This window comes from Pelophylax lessonae (genome assembly GCF_965119305.1).
Source record: "Pelophylax lessonae genome assembly, chromosome: 6".
NCBI lineage: Eukaryota > Metazoa > Chordata > Amphibia > Anura > Ranidae > Pelophylax > Pelophylax lessonae.
Genome location: NC_138773.1, coordinates 174273808 through 174290467, shown reverse-complemented (window position 1 = coordinate 174290467; position 16660 = coordinate 174273808). Strand labels below are relative to the sequence as shown.

The 16660-nt window shown below is 40.6% G+C and overlaps 1 protein-coding gene across 1 annotated transcript in view; it reads left to right on the top strand.

Moving 5' to 3' along the window:
• DNAH7 (dynein axonemal heavy chain 7) overlaps positions 1 to 16660 on the top strand; it is a 368896-nt gene that overhangs the window by 298883 nt on the left and 53353 nt on the right. The window contains exons 44-47 of the mRNA XM_082262147.1: positions 429 to 590; positions 9568 to 9768; positions 13066 to 13227; positions 13993 to 14178. Coding sequence (XP_082118273.1) covers positions 429 to 590; positions 9568 to 9768; positions 13066 to 13227; positions 13993 to 14178 — 711 coding nt within the window. The remainder of the gene's footprint in view (positions 1 to 428; positions 591 to 9567; positions 9769 to 13065; positions 13228 to 13992; positions 14179 to 16660) is intronic.

Genomic DNA, 16660 nt, shown 5'->3' with positions numbered 1-16660 from the left:
GCTGATGTCGGAGGCAGTGCTCGACCTGTCCACTGGGGAGAGAAGAGAGCTGAGGGGGTCAGCTGAGCACCGGGGCATGCTCTGATTTAGGTACAGATCAACATATTTTTCCTGTAAGACAGGCACAGGGATTAGATAATTTTATATATGTGGCTTAACAACCATTTTAATATGGATTGTGGCTTTTTTTTAGTATTTATGAAGCAGATTGTGGACTGGAGTGAAGTTATGAAATCTTTAGTACCTCCTTTAATATGGAGTGCAGAATTTTTATTTTTTTTCTCCATGTGGTATATGCCTTCACACTTGCTAATGCTTTGTTGTCTTACAAGATTTTATACAGTAATTTATCTATTACTTCATTTGCACTAATTTAGTAACATGCTATCCCTACCAATATAATCTTCAATTACCTTTTCACTTTGTAGGGATTTGGAAGCTCAAAGCTGAGCTCTTTGTCTCTTGGACAAGGACAAGGACCAATCGCCCTTCGCATGACTGAAAAGGCTATAAAAGAAGGTAGTTGGGTGGTCCTGCAGAACTGCCATCTGGCTACATCCTGGATGCCAATGCTGGAAAAAGTTTGTGAGGTAGAATTTAATAAATTTAAAAGCAATTTATACATAAACCCACTCACACTTCCCATGTACAGTATGTATGGCTTTTAATGTATATACTGAAAGGAAAAATATAAAAAAAAATATGGTGGATTTACAATTACCAGTTACCACGTTAATCTTGTTCATATACAGGATTCCAGGAAAACAGGATTCCCCCATTAGTGGACTGATCATTTTACCACTTTAGCTTTATTTATATGTAGTGTACAGGATGCCGATGATGGGTCCTGGGTGGGTGCTATGTTTCGACCATATTTGGGTTGTGGTCCCTTTAAGTGGGATTGTTTTGGTGTACTCAGGGTTTCCCATCTGTGCAGGGAGAGAGATTCTGGGACATTTCATCCATGAGGAAGAGGACTGACTTACAGTTCTCCCCACATTAATAATTTCCTATTTGGGACAATAATTGTGCAGGTTCAGAGAGATATTTGGGTGGGAAGAAACCTGCAGGAAAGGGCACCTAAAAGACAGGAAGCTCCTAGTGCCAGGGTGGAGTTGTAGAAGTTTGGAGAGGAGACACCTGTCTGAGTGTTTCACATCTGCTGGAAGCTGCTAAAAATGGCTCTGGACTGTCCTGCTGGTGGATAAATCCAATATGCAGCTGATACCTTGTTATGTTTCATTTGCGTTAAAAATAACAGGATATTTTGTTGTTTTCTTGTTGCTGATGTTAAGCTGAAAACCTGAAAGCACTGTTTTTGTCTGCCTTGAAAAAAATAAAGATCACTTTTCGTTCATGAGTAGGGAAGGGGCCGAATGACCCCCTGTTTGGTTTGCACCAGAACTTTCGAACATCGCAAAAGTTCGGAACTGAATAACGATCCCCATTGAAGTCTATGTGACCTGAACTGGAAAATCAAAAGTGCCCATTTTGAAGGCTTATGTGCAAGTAATTGGGCATACAATGGTTATGGGGTCCGGGTACTGCCCTTGGGGACATGTATCAATGAAAAGATGTTTTTTAAAAAAAACGTCATTTTTAAATTAGCAGTGATTTACTAATGCTTAAAGTGAAAGCATCAAAATGATAAATAACATTAAAAATAAAAAATATCTTTCAATAAAGTGCCGAGGGGGGGGGTCCCCTTAGTCTACCTGTAAAGTGGCACATCTGTACTGTGTATAGAAACTGCTGCAGAAATAATTGCATTTATGAAGCCAAAAAAATGATATTTCCCGGCAAGAATTCTTTATTTTATAAACAATAGCTTGGGGAGCCAGTCTGTATGATGAGGTCACAATGTAGTGCACTAGGAACAAGATTAGAGATTATTGGATAAATTCTGGTGTCTCTTCTGCAGACTTTGGACAGAAGTAACAGGTGCGGAAAAGTTGGGCGTTGTGTGTCGAGGGTGCCGTCACACTGTTGATGAAAGCGCATGATGCTAGCAAGAATTAATTGCCTCGCTGTCAAGAATTGAAATAATATGCACCTGTCAAACAGGTCTGGAAAATTTGGTCTATGGGTGTCTGCAGCACCTTCACACTGTAACCCTATAGAGGTACTCTTGATGAAAGCAAGAATTGGCCTTGCTGTCAAAAAATTAAATGATATGCACCTGTCAAACAGGTGTGGAAAAATTGGTCTTTGGATGTTAATTGTGCCCATGAAACCTACACCAAAAAAATTCTTCCAGATGAAATCAACACCCACAACACTAGGCAGCCTAAAAGTCTTGCAGAGATTCCACATCTCAAAAACACTTAATCAGTGACATTGGCATCAGGGGCTTTATAGCTGCTGGTAATCCAGGACTGATTCATTTTGATAAATGTCAGATGGTCCACGGAGTCTGTGGACAGACACGTTCTGTTATAAGTAACAAAACCTCCAGCAGCACTGAATTTGGAAAGCACGCTGGATGCAGGGCAGCCCAGCAGCTCAATTGCATACTGGGCAAGTTCTGGCCAGTGGTCTATTCTCATGACCCAGTAACCTAGTGGATTGTCAATTGGAAAACTCTCCATCTCTGTTTTCGCTCCTTGATAATCGTCTACCATATGATGCAGATGCTGCCGATGGGATGTGGAAGCTGGGAGCCCTGGGTGGTGAGGAGTAAAAAAATTGTGAAATGCATCACTTAGGTGGCCCCTTCTCCACTGCCCCTCTCTTGACCAACAGAAGCCTCAAAACTATATTTTCAATGACAATGTAACCTACCAGAGTCGGGAAAACAGTAGATAAACTTCCCTTTAAAGTGTCCTCTAAAGTTCATCTTCTGCTCCCTCTGTGGGGACAGGATGAGTTCTGAGACTTTCCCCTTGTAACGGTAGTCAAGGAGGGTTGCCAACCAATAGTGATCCTTCTCCTTGATGCCAAGTATTCGCAGGCTTCTAAGCATGAGGTAGCCCATGCACCGCAAGTTTGCAAAAGCATTAAAAGCAGACTCCTCAGGGTCACTGAGGATTACAGTATCTGGAACTGCCTCCTCTCAGCCATGCACTACTCTCAAGGGTTCTGGGGATGGAAAACCACCTGTTGAGGGTTGACGTATGTCTTCCTCTGCTTCATTGCCTCCAAAACTGCCAGAATCCTCCTCCTACCTCCCCTCTTGTGTGTTCTGTGGCGTAGGAAGAATGGTGTCTGCATTAAGCAGGCCTTGAGAGCAAAGGAAGTCCTCCTCTTCCCTTGGCTGCTCTGCCTTGAGTACCTTGTCCATAATGCCACACAGAGTCTGCTCCAGCAGGAACACAACAGGGATTGTGTCACTGATGCATGTGTTGCCATGGCTCACCATCCTTGTGGCCTTCTCGAATGGTGACAGTACAGTGCATGCATCCTTTATCAGCAGGTATTGGCGTGGGGGAAAAAAAGCCATGCCAACCTGAGGCTTTCATTGTGCCATACTCATGCAGGTACTCGTTGATGGCCCTCTGCTGCATGTGCAGCCACTGCAGCATTGCCAAAGTCAAGTTCCACCTCATGGGCATGTCACAAATCAGGCTGACTTTCAGCAACCGAGCACTGGCTGTGTATGACCACCTGAAATGGCTACAGACTCTTTTGACCTGCGTTAGCAGACCTTCCAATCCAGGGTACCTATTTGGGAAACACTGCACCACCAAACTGAGGTCATGTGCCAGGCATGGCACATGTGTTAACTTTCCCTGTCTAGGGGCGGACAGGAGGTTTGTGCCATTATCGCACACCACCATTCCTGGCTCCAGCTGGCGTGGCATGAACCCCCTCTGGGCCTGCCCCTGCAGAGCTGCAAGAATCTCTGCTCTGGTGTGGTTTCTGTAGACACACCAACTAAAGCACTGCATGGAACATTTTAGCCAGACTCATTGAAAAGCCCCTTGAACGCTTAGGGGGTACTTTTGGTTCGTAGGTCAATTCAGCAGAGGAGGGCATGGAGGAGGAGGAGGGAGGAGAGCTGACAAATATTACATCATCACCACTAGCTGTATAGAGATGTGGTGGCACAACAAGCTGCAGCACTAAGCCCTTTCCTGCATCCTTCTGAATTGCAAGCAGAGTTACCCAGTGTGCTGTGAACAAAATATAGTGTCCCTGACCATGCTTGCTGGACCACGTGTCAGCAGTAACGTGGACTTTGCATCTGACTGCCTTACACAACAATGCCACAACATTGCCTTCCCCGTGATGGTACAGAGCTGGAATGGCCTTACGTGAAAAGAAATAGCAACTGGGAACCTGCCATTGCGGTACAGCATATTCTGCAAATACAGGGAAGGGGGCAGAATCCACCACACACAAAGGCAAAAGTTGTAAAGCCAGCAGCTTTGACAAGCTTGCATTTAGATACTGGGCATGTGGGTGGCAGTGACTGTATTTTGTATTTTTATTTTGCTGCAGCAGATGGGGCAGAGAAATTTTCCAGCTATAGTCTACAGCTGGTGGTGTGCTACTGGCAGATGTGTTGCAAGGACCTGGGACACCCTTCGCTATACCATCATCCCTGTCAGTGGAGGCTGTTGAGAGGTCATGATGTGGCTTTCAGGCGTCCTTGCCAACGAGTGGTGGGAGGTTAAATGCCTTGTTAAGCATGTGGTACCCAAATGGCTGATGTTTTTGCCACGCTTGATGTGCTTGAAACAAGGTTTGAAAAATGCAACAGTGCAATCTGCTGCACATGTGCTATAAAAGGCCCAGACAGCCGAGCTGTGGGAAGAATGCCATGAGATAACAGCTCCACAATGTGAGAGAATAGGGTGGCTGCTCTCTACTCTCCTGTGATGGCTGCCTCACTGGGATTGTGCCTCGCCCTCACTTTCCTCCTCTGCTCTATCCAGCACCCGAGTTGCGTCAGTGACCTCATCATCAGCATCATCTCCTCCATCCTCATTACCACTGGAGACAACTTGGCAATACGCTGCAGCTGGGGGAACATGACTGCCAATTTTAACATCTGAATCAAGTAATGGCTGTGCATCGTCAAGGAGCAAGTGGCTGCCGCTGTGTTTAAATAACTCAGCTGACTCCTCCATGCCTGAGGCTGGGCCTATGGCAGGAATAGATGTGAACAAGGAGGCAGATTTAGCCACTCTGAACTGCACACTAGTCTCTGCTTGGGTGATGCAAGATGAGGAGGATGAGGATGGTTTAGTAAGCCAGTCCACCACCTCATCTGCATGCTGTGGCTGGATAGCACGGGCAACATCACTAAACAGAGGAAATGATGCCCTGCCTGAGGACTGACCACGTCCATCTTTGCCTGTGGATGCGTAAGTTGCTGGCCCCCTCACAGTGCCATGGTGGGGCTGCCTCTCCTTGCACAGGCCAAGTTGCAGCCTTTGTTACAGAGACAAAGAAAATCATCGCAAGCAGGTGCAGGAGCATCCATTGCCATCCACTTCTGGTTGTTCAGCGGCAGCCTGGAGGCCTGCTCTCCTGACATCAGCACAAGATCCAGCTGGACTGCAGGGGTGGGGGAACGACAGGAGGTTGAGTGCCATCCCTTGAGCCAGACTCTGCGGAGGCCTACTGTGGAGACTTCACACCACCCGTCAACACTGGATAGTCACTAGGATTGGTGAGCGAGCACTTGCCCAGCTTACCATAGGACACAAAGGACACTGCATGCCAACACCATTGCCTTTTTTGTCTGACTAAACTTGAAGGAGAACTTTGTGCTACACTTCACCATCCTTGACAGGACACCACCAGCATACTTTACATCACCCTGCTTGTTAGGACACCTCAAGCCTAGCTCAAGATGCAAGGCCTTCCCTTCTTCTAAGGGAATACATCTTATCCCTACCCCCCAAGGGATAAAAGCCATTGGTGCCATAAGGGCCCATACCTCCACCCAGGACTGTGTTTACTAAAGAGTGGGTCTAAACATTTAAGGGTCATAGTACTTGAATTGATTTATCTACAGACTTCATATGGTTATTTGGGGCTGTGGTTTCAGGGGACAGAAGAGAGTGGTCTGACATAACATTGGTCATTCCTCTGCCCTTCTCTTGGCCTGTAGCCATAGACTTTAAACCAAGCTGAGTCTATTGGTTTAGCATAAGTGCTTGTATGATTCTATATTCAGCTATCATTCCCTTGACTGTTTCTGTTATCAGAGTTATTTGTCATTAGTATATGTTGTTGCACGTCATTGCTATTAATCTTCCAGTAAATAAGATTCACTTGCTTTACTTGACTGTGTGTGTTTATAAGTACCTTTTGTCACAACAAGGATGTCAGAACCCAGTGTCAGAGGTGTTGGAGGACTTGCAAGGCCAGGGCAACCAGTGGGGTACCGATCCTTTAAGCAACCCTCATGGGGGTAGCGCAACACAAGATATCCACAACTATTAGGCCACGTTCAAACACACAATCATTAGCCCAACCCTCTTCTTGTATTTTTGTAGACGTGTAAGGCTTGCTATAGAAAGCTAAGTTTTGGGATGATTCCTTTTGAATTGGCTGAAATTTGAGCCACTTTCTCACAAATGTGAGAATGGTTTCTTAAGTTTTTTCACTTCTCAATATAAAATAGAGCTAGAATAAGTTGAGATGTTTGCGGCTGAAGTATTTATAAATTAAGAGATGTTCAAGATTATACGATGCCGTTTCAAACGCTACAGTTTGAAAGTTCTGTGGCTGAATGATTTTTCTAGGTCTGTGCCCTAGAAGGTATTGAAGCTAGAGAAAGCCAGGAAACTAACATTTTCAGTGGGGGGGCTATCAATGACAACCTGCCTTTTTCTGTAATAACAGGTTTTCTGTAATGTAATAAAATCACTATTATACTAAAACAAGCAGGCAGGTAATGCGTTTTACACTGCACATTAATGTGCACTGCCTTAAGATAGCCCATTCATTTTAAAGGGCTTCCTAACGCACCACACACAATGGACCAAAAATGTAACCTGCTGCATTTTTCCTAGCTCACTGAAATGCACGGTGGTGTGTTATTGTGTGTTGCAGTGCACTGCTACACAAGTGCGTTGGCAAGGTGTGTCAGGGTCTTTCGCAATGAATAGATACACAGCACATCAACACACATAACATGTGCTACCCCATCACATTGGTGTCAATGGGCCCTTAATAAGGAATAATAATAAAACCAAATAACTATATCCACATGTTAGCAGTGACATTAAATAATACATATACAATTTCCATTTTAAATAAGCATGGTTTTTATCTTGGATATTAATATTTTAATTGTGAATGTGAACACATGGATTTTCATTTAAGGTTTATTATTTCAAAGTATAATAAAAAAAATCAAACACATATCAACCATGTTCCTATTTAAATAAACAATCTTTAACATTTATTTTGATAAATTTACATCAATTTCTTGATGATGCTAGAGTATTAAAGAATATACGCATTACCTAAGTCAGCAATGAAATTCAGATTTGTGTGCAACTGAGAATCTCTACATCTGTTGTGGATTTGATTATGTGGGTGAGGGTGGGGAATAAAGGACACCTTATAAAAAAATATAAAATATAACATAGCCTTTATTTTGTTTCAAACTGTAAATTGCTACATTTTTTAATGGCTGGGAAGAACCCTGACCCCATTGGTCATAGTCACAACTGATAACCTACATTTTGCTCGCATGCTGCAGCAACTCTTGTTTAATGTTTCCCTGTTGGACTTTATCTTGCATTATGTGGCATGTGATACCATAACTGAGACTCTCCCTGCAATAGTAGAAGTAGATTCTGTGGTGATAGTTTAAAAAAAAAAAAAACTGCAGAAAAAGTCTGCCTAAAACGAGGAAAAATTCCTACTGAGTTCTCCAGTCTTGGTCCAATTTCCTTTGCTACAGATTTTGTTTACCCCCTTTATTTTGCTGTTTTGAGGTCACTTGACAAATCAGTGGAGTACATTAAGCATCAGTTTTTATTTGAAACAAATTTCTGATGGACTGGGCACTTAAAGCTCTCCACAGATATTTATCAGATAACAATTCAGCCATTTAAGGCTGAAATAGGAGACAATCCCAAAAAAAAAAAATAGCGTTTTTGCTATCAGATGATTGGATGATAAATATCAGCAAAGTGTCCTCTCATTTAGTAAGATCTTTATTCTAGAGCAACTGCACTTGCAGTGCACAGTAGATCTGCTTTAGTAAATCAACCCCAATGTATGTTTTACAATAACGCCTGCAGTAGATGGTTTGAATTCCAGGTGGTTCAGCAGGGACCAGTCGAGATTTGAATTCGGGAGCGACCAAAGGGGCTATGTGCACTTTCCCCGATCAGGGAAATCGGCCCCGGAGGTTACCGATATTGCCAATATTTTGGGAAAGTGCTTGTACCTGAGTGATGCCTGCAGCTAGAGGTATCACCCTAGTACATGCGCCCATAGCCGAGGGTCGGCTGTCTTGTAATGACAACCGATGAGGCTGAGACCACCGGGCAACCAGCCTGCACGGCCGCCGAAGAACTGATCAAAGCCGCATTCAGCTCTGATCGGGTCTCCATGCAAAAATCCGGAAGTAATGTCATGACATCACTTCTGGGTACTGGTGCCAGATTAAAAAAAATGACAGAATTCAAAACAGCCAAACTTGGCATTTTGAATGCTTTTAAGTGCAGATCCCTTCACAAGAGTACCCGTGAAGAAAAATAATTTTAAAAAATTTTTTTAAATGTACAAAAATATCGACCGATACCGATATGCATTGGCCAAAGTATCGGTATCGGCAATGAAAAACCGATATCGGTTGATTACTATTTTGAATCATGAATGGGCAGGCTGACTATACCCAAGTTGCTTGATCAACTTGGGTACAACCAGCCTGTTGTATTTTCCATGCGATTATTAGCAGGGGCCATGTCCACTAGCAATATTGTGTGTTCTCCCAGCAGGGACGGCTGCCCTTTCTCAACCCACCCCACTGGGATTACACAATAGATGGGAGAAATTCCCCTATCAACTTTGACTGAGTTGATGGGGGAATCAAGCCAATATATTTCCTGCAAGAGAGGGGACACACCACTGGCCAATGCTCTCAGGGCAGATAATAATCGGATATTGGAAATCTTGCCCACCCAGTATCTTTCTCTTAGATTAGGGCAGTGCAGGGGGTGCTGTGTATGTTTTGGTAACCTCTGTTTATCATGGATATGAATGTAGGTCCACAAACAGCTGCTGATGGCTATCATCAAACCTTTATGTGTATGTGCATCTTTACAAGTGGTGTGAGCTGGCAGCCATGACACATTTACAAACCATGCCTGTGCATGCAACTGCAAGGCTGACTCGATTAATTAGTCAGCTGCAAAAACTAAAGAGAAAATATATCAAAGATAAAAATAGCTATGGGTCTTATTTGGAAGCTAATATGTTAGTTATGTATATATTCATAGGATAGGGATTCATTTCTAGTTCCTTTTTATCTCAGCTTCAGTAAATAAAACTGAAATAAAATGAATTGGTTTATGGTTTATGTACCCTTTACTTTGCATTATGTAAGTGAAATAGCAGTGCATGCTTATATGTAACTGTTTTATTATTTCACAGGAGTTGAATCCGGAGACAACACATCCAGATTTTCGCCTCTGGCTTACAAGTTATCCATCACCAAATTTCCCTGTGTCTGTACTGCAGAATGGAGTGAAAATGACAAATGAGGCGCCAAAAGGCTTGCGTTCTAATATTAACCGTTCATACCTGATGGATCCTATCTCTGATCCGGAGTTCTTCACTAGCTGCAAAAAGCTTGTTAGTAGTGTTTATAAACATTTTTACACATTGCCCTAAAGGGAAGGTTTTTTTTTCTTCTTTTTTATGTCTGTGTCTACACCATAAGGGTCTTATATCTAACTATAGCTATCAAAGGAATATATGTCATTACCAACTTTTATGAAGCAGCTTAAATTGTGCATTATTTCTGTTAATTTAAGTTTGGGAAGTGTAGTAATGTCAGATAAACTTTAAAAAAAATTGTCAGGATTGGTAAATTCTAAGAATCTCAATTTCTTCTCCTAAAGTATCTAAACCTCCAAGATTAAAAGTTTAGCAGTCCTTAGATGTTGTGACTGCATTTCCTTTTTTTTTTTGTTTAAGGCATTCCTTCTTTTTTTTGTTACATAGTGATCCTGTAAGTAACAAACTTCTTATCCCAGAATGACATTGCTCACCCACTGTCCTGAAGCAGCAATATCGCCCAAGAACAGAAAGTGTGTTAGGACTACAGAACACCTCTCCCCCCCCCCCCCTTTCATCTTCATAACATAGGGGGACGCATTCTGTAGCTCACAGAAGAGAAGTCAGCAGGGCTGATAACATTGTTTGCGATTCAGTGCAGCAGAGGCAGAGAATACAGGTGGTTAGAAGTTCGTTGGATTTCTGGCAGGATCAATAGATATTTTACTGTACTGGCAGTGTTTTTAAAAGTGACAAAACTTGGGGAAATCTGCATGCATTTATTTGTTTTTTCCCCATACAAGCACGCACTTGTTTTAGTCCATTTTAGTCCTGGTTAAAGCAGGTACCAGGACAAGGAGAGTGTGTGTATACCTCCCTAACCAGGATACAGAAAACAATAAATATGTGCAAGAGGTTCTAATCCCTCATCACTTTATTCAAAATAAAGTACACAATTTGGCTTTAGATATGCTTTTAATAAAATGAACATATTAGAGCTGAATATATGCAAATTAAAATAATACTACTGTGACAATTCTAGTCTAAATATGGCCTCTAAAGCCCATGCGAGAGAGGGGGTGAGTTAGACTGGTAGTTCCAGCAGATTACTAATAGTGCGCATGTGACTAATGTAAATCTTACCAAAAATGAAACACCCTATGTACCGCTGAAGTTCATACCTGCCTTGGTAAAATTATCTCTGCTTAAGTTAAAGATCAGCCAGCCAGAAAACGTTTTAAACAAGGGGCCCGTTTACTGTCCTTCAGACTTTAGGGGGGCCGTACTGTGGCCAGTGGGAGTAAAAAAAAGTCCTGATGTCAGTGGGAGTAAACAATGTCACATCTTTAGTGGGAGGAATAATGCCCCATCATTGGTGTCAGTGGCAGGGATAGTGCCATATTGGTGGTGTAAGTGGTAAGAATAGTGCCCCATCATTGTTGTCAGTGGCAGGGATAGTGCCACATTGCTGGTGTAATTGGGAAGATTAGTGCCCCATCATTGGTATCAGTGACAATGATAGTGCCACTTTGTTGGTGTATTTGGGAAGAATAGTGCCCCATCATTCGTGTCAGTGAGAGGAATAGTACCCCATTGTTGGTGTCAGTAAAAGGAATTATGCCCCCATTGGTGGTTTCAGTGGAAGGGATAGGGCTCCATGGTTGGTGTCAGTGGGAGAAATAGTGCCCTATTGTTGGTGTCAGTGGCAAGCATTAGGCCCTGATTGTTGGTGACTGTCAGTGTCAGTAGGAGTATTAGTGCCTCAAGGGCCAAAATAGAATCAAGCAAAGAGCCACATTCAGCCCCTGGGCCACAGTTTGGAGACCACTACTTTATCACATGACTAGCTGCTTTGGTATACCAGACCCTCATTTATTCCAAGAGGTAGGTACTGTATTTCATGGGTTCTTTTAGAACATTTTAATATCACTCTGTCATTGCATTCAATATTGCATCACACAGCACAATGGTGTAGGCAGGATGGTGGGGTAGGTAGTATTTCATTTTAGGCTAACTTTAAATTTCCATTATTATTTTGTGTGACTCGTGTATAATTACCATCAGTCATTGCTAAGGTTTCTTTTTATAAAATATCCTTTATTCTTAGTTTAGCACACTTTTTTTATTTAAATGTGGCCTGAAACTATTGAGTTAGTCATATTTCACAAATACCTTCCACAAATATTCAGGGCATTCTCAGCGTCCAGTTCCCTTTTATTGTGAACTAGCATAAACAAGATCACGCTTTCTCATGGCATGGGTGAGCTTGTTCACACACAAAGGTTTTTGGCCAGTGGATTTTAATGCTTTTAGACCTTGCTGGTTTGTCACAATAAAGAGAATTGGAAGCTGAGAGTGCCTCAAATATCTCTTTGTGGAAAGACTTTGTTGATTGGACTGGAACAGGTGAGCTCCAAGACCAACTGCTGTGTAGGTAATGTAAATAGCGTTGTCTCTTTGGGCTCTTCTCTTTTGGTTGTGACTAGATGTCTGCCTTGTAATCCCTCCGGGAGCCTGACTACACATGCCATGCATTTTTGTGTTATTATAATTTACAAATAATTGGTAGGCATGATAAAGGAAAACCTGAACATAATGATATATTTACATATTTATACTTTGTAGCAGCTGATGCATTTGTTACCTCTAATACCCAAAGAGAATTAACAGTTTCTTGCGTACGTGACAATACTGCCAAAACCAAAACATTACAACATTCTTATCCCCATAGAAAAGAACTTTAATATATAAATTGTGTGGTACATATTGCAAAGTTTTCTGTGTTTTAAACCTGTATCACTTGATTATGTCAAGCTCCTCCCCGACAGTTTCATGTTTAAAAAATTTGATTAACACACATAAGCCCCCATTCAACACTTCAGTGTTTGTCTGCTTGTTTTCCTACATCTGACTACTATTGTGGTTTTGCACACAACATATAGTGCTGTCATATTTTTTGTGCTTTTTATTTCTTACGTTTTTTTGATATACTTTAGTGATAGCAGCTGCACATTGATTGGTAGGGTGTATTGGTACGGTGGCGCAGATTTATTTATTATATACTGATACAAGAAAACATGCACAGCACGAACAGAAGCATGTTGCTTCATGAGTATACACTTAAATTGAGCCTAAGATCATCAAAAGGCTAATTAAGGTCTGAATTTAGAGCTGTAGTGCAAAGATATAGGTTATACGGTAAGTGCTATGTCTAATAAGAGAAATCAGCATTTCTGTGTGATAGCTCAATACTTTTTGGTATATGCTGAAATTAGGGTTGTGATATCTGTTAACTGAAGGAATTTAGAAGGCATTTTGAAGTATTTCATGATTGGACTATAAATGCTATTTTTTTTTTTTTTATCTGTTTAGCCGGAATTCAAAAAATTGTTATACAGTCTGTGCTTCTTCCATGCACTGGTTCAAGAAAGACGGAAATTTGGTCCCCTTGGCTGGAACATTCCCTATGAATTTAATGAGACTGATTTGAGAATAAGTGTTCAACAGCTCCACATGTTTCTAAATCAGTATGAGGTAAGAATAACAGCAACGTTTTATGTTTTTTTTTATGTATTAATGCCCACAATTATGTACTCATTTTTACGCGTAAACTGCCTTGTGTTGTTTCTGTAAAATAATACTAATGTTACTATTTCTTACAAAAATCGGTCATTATTATACAGTTTACGTGGCTTTGTCTTTTCTTTTTTTTTCTTTTTTGTTGCTAATTTTGTAAGAATGACGTACGTAGGACTGTAGAAACCATTGAGCTTTTAATTGTGAGATGTTTTTAAATCTCTTGTCTTTGTAAACCTTGATTACTTTAATTATAAATATGCAGATTGGTTTAATCAAAGTTTCATAATGATGAGCCAGATATTTTAGTGATGTTGTTATGAAAAAGAAAAAGATTTTCTTATGAAAATGATTACTAATTTATTTGGATCCCAAGACAGGAAAGTGTCAGCACAATTATAGGAATCCATTCAAGTAAATCTAATCACCTTGTTTAGGCCAAAATTTTCACCAAAAGGACTTTTATCAAGGCCTCATAAAAGTCACTTATGGAAAATGTTGCTTTACTGTTAAAAAAAAAAAAAAAATATCTGGAATAAATTTCCACAGTTGTACTATCACTTGTTTTTTTCCTTAGACTGATTTTGATTATTAAGCTGTGTATTTAGCTGCATGCATGTACCTGTCTGCAAGGGCAGTTTTCTGCATGCTGTATGCATTTAATACAATATGATCCAGAGTCACCTATTTTATATATTTTACTATTTAAATCTCATGTTACAGGAAGTTCCATATGATGCTGTACGATACATGACCGGAGAGTGTAACTATGGAGGCAGAGTAACTGATGACTGGGACCGGCGAACACTTCGTAGCATCCTTAACAAATTCTATAACCCAGATATCATTAATATTGAAGGTTACAAATTTGATTCAAGTGGTTATTACTATGTTCCATCTGATGGAGATGTAAGTGATATGTTATATTTTCTGAATATATATTTAATAATGTGTTTAATATATACAACATTTTAAAATATTTTGGGCTCTATCCTACTCCACATTTCAATCACATTACTATCTAAAAAAACGCTTACTTTTCAATATACCCTTTTTTCTGATACCTTTTATAGGAATGTGCACAGCAAGCAGGAAAAAAACAAAAAACGAATAAAAACACTAAACACAAATCATGGAATAAAATTGACTGTGGACCTTTATTATTGGTTTAAAATAGCATTACTATTTTTATTTTTTAAATTTTAAAAATCACATCACAATACAAATAAATCAATTAACCAAAAAACAGACCCAGCCACTATGACTGAAGCCATTTACACAAATAACAGGAATTTTAAAAATCAGCTATCCCCAAAAGCCAGGTGGGTCACAAGACCAAACTGGCATCACACCCCAGTACCACGGCAAAGCCAATATACGTTTGCAGATCACAACTGAAAATATCCAGGCCAATATCTGACAAGTGTATACCATCACTCCTGTAAAGCCCAGAAACGTCATCCTCTAAGTCTGAATGTCTAAAAGAAAAGCCTTCAATGATGGCATGAATTTTTGGATGGCCCTATTAATATTATTCACTTTTTCCAATGGTCTCAACATAAGGGTATCATGCCAAAAAATATGACTGGGGATAATTACAAAAAACGACAATGACTGTGCTAGGGAAAGACAATTTTATGTGTTGAAGGTCATTTCTGATCAAATAAAATCTGAAAAAATAAAATGAAGACTCTTTAGATGATGGATGTCATTACCACCTATATGCAAAAGTAAAATATCATGGTGATAAAGCATGCCTACTTCAAAAAATAAATCCTTCCATATCATATCCCATTTATCACACCAAAAAAACTTTAAATAATCCTTAAAAGAGAAGTATGGGTTTCTCTTTTTTCCTCCACTTATACTTACCTAGGTGGATGCAGCATCTGTCCCCTGGTGCTTCTTCACTGAGTACCGAGCGATTAAATACCGCCGATTGCTCAGTTCTGAGCCCTGAGCAGAGAGCTGCTGTCAGTCATCAGCTCTCCACTCTGCCCCCTCCTCGCTCACTGGAGCACTGGGCTGTGCAGGAGGCGGAGCAGCTCACTGAGAGGCTGAGCCCAGTATCGGTCCAGGCATCTGGCGGATCCCGACTCCGTGGTTGTGATGATGCAGTGCCTGGATTGACATCTGTGACATCGGCAGAGAGCGGACTTCAGCCCACTCTCTGCTAAAAATGGGTCACAGGAGTGCAAAACAAACTGCACTCCTGTGATCCATAAGAGATGTACAGCCAAATGAGCTTTGGCTGTACATCTCCATTAATGTAAACCTAGATTTCCAAAGTAAATGAGATTTAAAAGGAATGTTTATTACGTTTTGATTTTTCTTAGAAAAAGGTGTCATGGCTGGCTGCAAGCATTTCTACACAAGTTCTGTGTGAGTCTCTCCCAATAGAAAGACTAAGGACAGGCTCAGTCTTCTGTCATTAACATGCAATGGAGAAGCCCAGCTTCTAAAAAGATTAGCCCTTTGTTAGGTCAGACAGCGTTTAAATCTAATTTACAACTGGTAATGAGATCTGCATTCACAGTACAGCTAGGATTGTTTATAGCAGAACATGGTTTCCTACCCCCCCCCCCCCCCATAAACAAAGAGAACTAAATATAATTTTTTCAGTGGAGGTTCCAGAAAAGAGTATCTAAAAAAAGGTAAGCTGCAACTTTAAAAATTTTTTTTTTAGTTATGCTTTTTTAATGGGAACATGTAACAAATATAAAGTAGGTTTTATCCCAGTTTAACTGCAAAATTGGAAATACAGTAAACCTCCGCTCCATCGCGGTTCAGTTTTTGTGGTCCCGGTATATTGCGTTTTTTTTTGTAATGTTATTTTACTATATAAATCATTAAAAATGAAATATTTTTGTGTTTTCCATAGCTCTTGCTATGTCTCTCAGTATCTTTTATGTGTTTAAATGAGTTTCTATTGTTTTAAAAGTGTGTTTAAAGACCTTAAAATGCTTTTACACGTACAGTGACAGTAAAAAAAACATGCCTACAATGCATTTTAATAGGGTTTTTCTATTTCGTGGATTTTCACTTTTCGCGGCTGGGTCCGGAACGTAACCCCCGCAATGGAGGGGGGTTTACTGTACACTTTAAGGATATTCTGAATTTTGTGGGAAAAATAGGGGAGATGAAAACTGCACTGTCTTTTTTCAGTCCCAATAGTAAATCTTTTACTGCAACACATAAATGAAGTCAGTGTTTAGGAACTGCAACTTTGCCACGTATTGGCATTTGTTGAAATGGTATTGTCCAACAAATGATTATGTTGAATGTTGTCCAACTATTGTGTTTCAGTTACAATTGTCACAATGGTGTTTGAACAGAGTATACAGAGTTATAGTATATGTACAGTATCTAGCTGTGCTGTTATTCAAACAGA